Here is a 7548-nt window from a genome sequence, read left to right on the forward strand (position 1 = left end):
ATGAACTTAAAGAGAAAGCCTTCTTTCGCGCCTTAGAAAAATATAAGTACTATCTGCAACTCTACTCTGGTTCAGGAAGAAGGTAATACATAAGGGATATGAAGATCACACATCAAGAGAAGCTGCAGCAGAGCTGGTTAGAACAATAGATGATCTGTTAGACTTACATGACCTTCTTCAAAGTTTCATGAAACTCCAACATATCTAGAGCTTAAATGTACTTCGTAATTTCTTGTTCGAAATCAATGAATTTAATTTACAAAGGACCATGTTGGCCTCTTTATTTCTAGACTAGAATTACTTTCTTGTAATTTCTTTTTATTACACGTAAGGGGAGAATGTTAGTGTTTAAAAGTGTAAGTAAAAAAGTCTCAAGTTCAAAGCCAAGAAGACTTGCTGTCTAGAAGCGGCTAAGAATCAGGGCCTAGATACAGAGCAAACCAAGACTGAAGCAGCGCACCAAAGTTTCCAAGCACTCGGGATGCAAAGCTCGAGTCCTAGACACAGAGCCTCTGCCTAGAGGCTCTGCATAGTACATGCAGAGCCTTTAGGTCTCAACTTCATTTTCAACCTGTTGGTTCTAGCCAATCTCACTCGTACAAGTGGTCCTATCTCCTTTCACCATGTATGCTGAAACGGTTACTCCTACTCTTACACGTGTAGATGGTTGATTGGAGGATGCGTTGACTTTTCCAAAGATGCCTATATATAGGTGATTCCTCCAAGGTTTTTCTTACCAATTTTGAGACGCACTCTTTGCAAGAAATCAGTGAGAGAATTTCGTACTTGAGAGAAATAATTTTAGAGATATTTTATTTCACACGGTGCTGTGTGTTCTTGGTGTAAAGGCTTATTCTCTAAAACCTTTGAAATACATTTGACTACGGAAATTTCACAAAAGAGTATTTGATTTTCATTACTATTTACTTGTCGTATTTCATTAACCTACTAGTATTATTGCTTATTGCTTCTGCTCATTTATTTGTCTTTAGCATTAATCACTAGTGTAATTGAGGATCTGGGTTCCTACATATTTTATTATGTTGTATTTGTCATTATGTTTAATTATGTTGTATTTGATATTATGCTAATTATGTTGTTTAGAAATGGCTACACATTTAAGTGAGCATAAATGTGGAAGGGGGAAAAACAAAAGATATTGGAACGAGGAGGAAGGTGAAGCGTTGGTCAATGTTTTATAAGAACTTGCTTGTGATCCGTTATGGAAGGTAGATGGTGGATTGAAAAGCGGTTGCATGATTGAAGTACATAAAAGGTTGGTTCAAAGGCTTTCAAATTTTGATAAGGAAGCTATCTCTCACATTGACTCCCGGATCAAATATCTTAAAAACAAATACAATTTGCATTCTGAAATGTTGATGCAAAGTGGGTGTCAGTAGGATGATGTTGAGCATAAAATTAATTGTGAAATCAATGGTATGATGATTGGTGCAAGGTAAGTCGTTTTTTGTTGACCATAATCCTCTTTTTTTAATTGTACTATTTTTGTTCTCATAATGTCGTTTTTAGTTTTGTAGACTCATAAGAATGCAAATGGCCTATGGAACTTGGAATTTCCATATTTGTGAAAAATGGACTTGGTATGGGGTAGAGATAGAGCAACGACAAGGCTAAAAGCCAAGAATATATTCAAGCATGTGAGGATATTAGCAATCCAAGCATGTGAGGATATTAGCAACAATAAGAATATGTTTGTATGTTCTTTTGATAGTGAAGGTGAACAAGAAGTTGATGCACAAGGATCTCCTAATTCATAAACTACATACACATAAAAAAAACACCAAAAACTTTCACCTAGAAGAGAAATTTACAAGAACAAAAATCACCTTCTCTTCAACATACCACCGACACACTGTTAGATGAATTTAATTCCAAGTTTAAGTCTATTTGTGGTTAAACAATGTCGCAATATGCTGCTACTGCCAATGTTGGCGGTAACAAATCTGATTCTTTGAGTGATGAGAAGATGGAAGAGGTCATAAATGAACTTCTTAGTGTTAAAATATCTACCGGTGATATTGGTAAAGCTCTTGAAATTTTCTATGATGAACCCACCGAAGTTAAGGTCATGTTTACGTTGTCAACTCATATGAGAAGATCATACATGCTTAGGTTCTCGTATCCAATTAATCAATGAATTTGAACCTTGAACATAATCTTTTGGTACGCATTTTGACTCACTTTGGTGTTGTATTTTGAAGTTGGATGAAATATAGAATTGAATTGTTTTTTTGAAGTTAAATGAAACATCAAAATTTAAGGTATTGTATTTTTTAAGTTGGATGAAATAGCGGATTGTATTTGTATTTCTGAAGTTGGATGAAATATCAATTCGTATTTTGTATTTCTAAAGTTGGATGAAACATATGTATTTTTTGAAGTTGTGTTTAAATGATAAATTGAATGGTTAATATTATAAAAATGGTAGTACAATACTACAAAACAAAATATCAGTTATTATATAAGCTAAGCATCCAAACAATATCTATGGGAATGCAATGTTCAATGTCCATTTTTATTCCCCGTCATTTTCATTCCTATGTCTAAACCAAAAAAAAAACCTGAAGTATTTTCACCAAGTAAAAAAAATCACCATCAAATCACTAAAAAGGCTATGCATCAACACAAGTTAAAAGGAATGAAAACAAATATACCATTACCAAGTACAAACCAAAGAAACATAATACCATTCAAGTTGGTGCCATAAAGGTGAATTTGGTTGATACTACCATTACCATTACCATATTAGTAGCAAAGTTTTGTGTACCACACAAGTTACTTTCTAGACAATCTATGAAAGACAAACATTTCCCTTATTGTTCATCTTTTAAAAATAGCTATCAAAACTTTGTCCAATCGACATTTTGTGAAAAAGCACACCATTCATAACCACATACATCATACATCCATATTTTCTTATGTTCGTTTTTAAACCATAGAAACAGCCTCTTTATCCTCAGAACTTCATACTATAATTGTGTTTCCGACTTGAAACATAAATTGCTTCTTACCTGCTTATTAGTGACCATAAAACCACCTCCACCATCATGAAATAAATAAGGTATATATCTGTTTCCATGTTTATATCAGATGTTCAACAATCATATAAAATGAATGATGTTTAAAGAAAGAAAACACTTGAAATGCATTCATCTGCTCCAGGGTCACAATTTAGGTTTTTTTGCCAATTGGACAAACCAGTTTCTCAAAAATGAAGGAGAAAAAGAAAGACGATGGATGAATGTCCTCCTTCCCTTATTCACGGAAAAATAATAATCCAAATTTATCCATACCCTTATACCTCAAGTCATTAGAAAAAGCACTTTAAAATGGAATTAAGCTGTCGATGCCTTCAGGTACGCAATCAGATCTGCACGGTCCTGTGGCTTTTTCAGTCCTGGGAAAACCATCTTTGTTCCAGGGATGTACTGCATATAACGAACAGATATACATATACCAATTCAGCATAACATACCAAAACATAAACAAGTTTAATCAAAGTTACTGAAATCACACAAAATGTGAGATGCACTATGACATTTTCAAGTGATTGCTTTTTGTATCCTTCAATTTAAACTGAAAGTGCAAGCAAGAACCATTAAAGTATTTACTTGCATCTAAAAGTTCCTGGATAAACAAAAAGTCATACCTTCTTTGGGTTGAGCAGGTAGTCATATAGTGTATTTTCCTCCCATGTAACAGCCTTGTTCTTGTTAGCAGCAGAATACGAGTATCCAGCGGTCGTTCCAGACTGCCTTCCAAATAGTCCATTAAGATTGGGTCCTGCATATAAGCACCACTTTCAACATTAAGTCATGCCCACAAGAAACAGAAGAATCCTTTCTCACAACACAAATCAACCAAGCTGCAAAATCCTTCAACATTTCATATTTCGCATCAACTTATCATCACAGGTAATATTTTAAGCCCCAACAAGTTAAAGTTAGAATAGCAAGTCACACCGCACACACACAAATATATATATATATATATATATATATAATTTTTTAAGCCCCAACAAGTTAAAGTTAGAATAGCAAGTCACACTGCACACACACATATATGTATACACATGCGTGTGTGTGCACGCTCTAATTATTGCCCATGCAAGTTTCTAACACAAGAACTAGTCTTTTATTCACTACAAATGTTTGATTCACATGTAATCTAAGGAGGTGGTTGACGTCGGAAAACAAAAATGGCAAAGAAAACGAGAATGACAATGAATGAAAATGGGAATGACTTTTCATTCCCTCTGGTTTGACCTGAAATGAAATTTGGGCTTCTAGGGGGGATCAGAAATGAGACCGTTACATTATATAAAACCAAACAATTTCTTTTATTACCATTCCCATTGATTACTGCTTAATACCTCTAAAAAAACATCCCCTAATAGAAAAACCCTGTCCTTGGTTCCAAACATACAGATATTGAGTCAACTACTGCTGCAATCAGACTATAAACCAGATTAAAAACCAGCACTTTTCTTATGTTAATTAAGTACATAGATGTGCATTATTTCATAAAAGCTTATTTAAAAATATAAAAGTTAAGAAAGATTCACCAATTGATGCCTAAACTAAAAACTAGACACATAAGGCAACAACCAAAACATTGAAAACAGCTCGAAACATACTTCTCTATGCAAAAAGAGATGTGTGGTCCAGATCTTTAAGAAAGGTAAGGTTTGCTAAAAATATGTCATCAAAGGTTCCTCTTCTAAAAATTGAAATGAGGTTCATTGGAAACTGCCTTTTAGGTAGGCTATTGATCTGTTTAAATGAATCAATATCGACCATAGAATCAGCCACATATATTAGTACCATGAAAGATAGTGGTTCACTTCCATTTAAGCTTCAATCTAAGAATTTTACAAGAATTGTGGAGGCTTTCAAAGAATAAGTTTTATTTGGTAGATAACATATCAACAGTTTTAAGTTTGGCTTGGTTCTGGAGGTGAAATGGTTACTCAAAAGCTTTGTTTGATTCTGGAGTTCAAATGGTTACTCAAAAGCTTTGTTAGCCCAAATCATTTAAGGGTTTTAATTTAGTGTACTTTTGAACATTGAAATCTTAAGAGTGGTGATAAGATTAATTGATATTTCAAACTACAAAAAAAATATAAAGTATTACCATTACTGAAAAAATGTGAAAAATCTAGGAAGGTTTTGAAAAAATTGGAAGACATTGTACCTTTGAAAATTATAAAAATTTAACATTCAGGACTTGTATTGTGCCAAAATTGAAGATGGATTGATTTTACTTTTCATTTATAACACTAAATATCACTAAATTTCTTCTAAAAGATTATTCAATAGAAATTGATCCTCGTCGAAAAAACCCTAGATCCACCATCGAAAATTAACACACCTCATCATCCATGTATTATAATTCTGTTACCCAAGACTATAATGAATTAAACTTATCTTTGCGTTTCCAGAAAGAAAATGCCAACCATATGAAGATCAGCTTATACCCAAAGACCACCGTCATAATAAAATCTACAATTTAATTTAACAGCGATTACGGCAAATCAACCTCGATTCTAGACGAATAACACAATCCGCTTTTTCGAAAATAAAAGACTGGCGTGTACACAATCATTCAAAACAATTCTTCAGGTTACAAATAGATTCCAAAATCATCAGATCTAAAGAGCAGATAGGAAAAAAATCAGAAGAAAGGACCTTGTTTGTGGCCGGAGCCTTTCTCTACGGTGTGGCATTGAGCGCATTTAGTCTTGAAGATCTTCTCGCCGACGGTGGGATTTCCGGCAGGAGCCTCCGCGAACGACGCCATCAATCTATGCAGATCGGATCGCCGATTGTAGATTTGGGAAGATGTGTGAGAGAGAGGGGGGGCGAAAATTGAAAAGAGCGATGAGGGGTTTTCCAGAAGGGAAGCTTTTTATGTATTGAAGGAGAATTTTAGGGCAAGAGGGAAGGAGTCAAAGTCCAACATGTGGTCTAATATTGTGGGACGTATACAGCGTAAGTTGAACGGGCGGCGCTTAAACCTTTGGGACAGGTGTAAACTTTTTATTGGTCAGATGATTTGAACATATTCTTAACCCCAAAAATCTCGAATCTTCCTAGAATCCTATATTTAGAGTAAACTTCATTTTTTTTTCTCCCTTTGCTTTTCCCATTTTCTTTCTTTTGGTCCCTAGAGTTGATTTTATACAAATTTGCTATTGTATTTTGCATTTTTGTTCGGTATTGGTCCCTCTTACTAATAAATGTTTAAAACATCTGTTAAATGAGGGTTAATTTGGTCATTTATGTTTTTCTTCCCCCCCCCCCTCCATCCTCAACGTGCTTTCCCACGTCAAATACCTTTCTCTCACCTTCTCCCTCTACTTGTCCTCATTGGTGAAGCCTTCACTCATTTCTTGATGGAAATGAAAAAAATCTAGGGTTTGATTTCTTGAGATGGACCTGATAAATATTGATAAGATAATCGAATGGATAATTAAAGTTTGATCGATCAAATTAGAAAAGTTGGTTCCATTTTTAGGGGCTAAAATCAAGTAACCGCAACCTAACTTTCTTAAACTAGAAGCCCCTAATCTCTGTCATAACCGCAACCCTGTTAGTAACCAAGTTCGATATTGTCCTTGGATGAAGGCAAGCATATGAATTAGAGGCAGAATCTTGTGGGTGGGTTTTGTTGGACTTATGGTGGTTTCTTACGGCTTTGGATTTTTTTAGGACCATCAGCAACAGAAGAGATGATGAAGAAAAGGAGTTAAATTCAATATGAATATTAACATGGTTGGGGTTATGGGGTTTGGAACAAGACAACATCGATTTGCCATCTTTATTATCTTTTTCATTAAGAGTCCTGGAAATTTTTCTTAGGTTTGTATCATTTTAGGACCATTAGAGCATCCACCTTCATCCTCTACTTCATCAAAAACCTACCACATTATCTCCTTACACATATAACACACACCATTCGTCGATTTACTTTGGGTTTTGTTTTGGTTTTTGATTTAATTTGATTTGGTTTTGTTTTTTGTTTTGGGTTTTTGATTTGAGTTTAATTGTTTTTGCCCGAGATGATGAGTCAGGGGGTGTTAAGCTGTTGTCACTCTAGGTAGGGAAAGCCTTATTGAGATGTATATTAAACACACACACACACGTATATATAATATAACATATCATATTGGGGTTAGGTTCACGTAAGACCAAACTGTTTTCGTAAGACCTATGAGACCATTTTTCTACACTTGAAACTTTATAGAAAAACATTGAAGTTAAAAAAAATTGAACCTTCACAGCAAAAACACTGTGATGGTTACTTTCAATGTGTTTTGATGTGATGTTTCAAGTGTAAAAAAGTGGTCTCACGAGTCTGGAAAACAGGATGGTCTCACGTGATCCCAAGTGTGTGTGTGTGTGTATGTATGTGTGAGTATATATCTATACTATATTATAAAGCATTTGGCTACAACTCTTAAAAACTCTTAAAACTCTTAAACTCTTAAAAACTCTTAAACTCGTTCATCCCTATCCGATTTCATCC

General features: G+C 34.5%; 1 protein-coding gene across 1 annotated transcript; it reads right to left on the minus strand.

Annotated features, from left to right (window-relative positions):
* Nucleotides 1-3009: 3009 nt before the first annotated feature.
* LOC112502461 (cytochrome c) lies at nt 3010-5959 on the minus strand. The gene is made up of 3 exons (XM_025106370.1): nt 5709-5959; nt 3671-3804; nt 3010-3449 (listed from the first exon to the last, which is right to left on the minus strand). The coding sequence occupies exons 1-3, from the start codon at nt 5818-5820 to the stop codon at nt 3357-3359; spliced, it is 339 nt and encodes a 112-aa protein (XP_024962138.1). The 5' UTR covers nt 5821-5959; the 3' UTR covers nt 3010-3356.
* Between the last annotated feature and the right edge of the window lie 1589 nt (nt 5960-7548).

Source organism: Cynara cardunculus, unplaced genomic scaffold (assembly GCF_001531365.2).
Source record: "Cynara cardunculus var. scolymus isolate 2C unplaced genomic scaffold, CcrdV1 Un_Scaffold_1464, whole genome shotgun sequence".
NCBI lineage: Eukaryota > Viridiplantae > Streptophyta > Magnoliopsida > Asterales > Asteraceae > Cynara > Cynara cardunculus.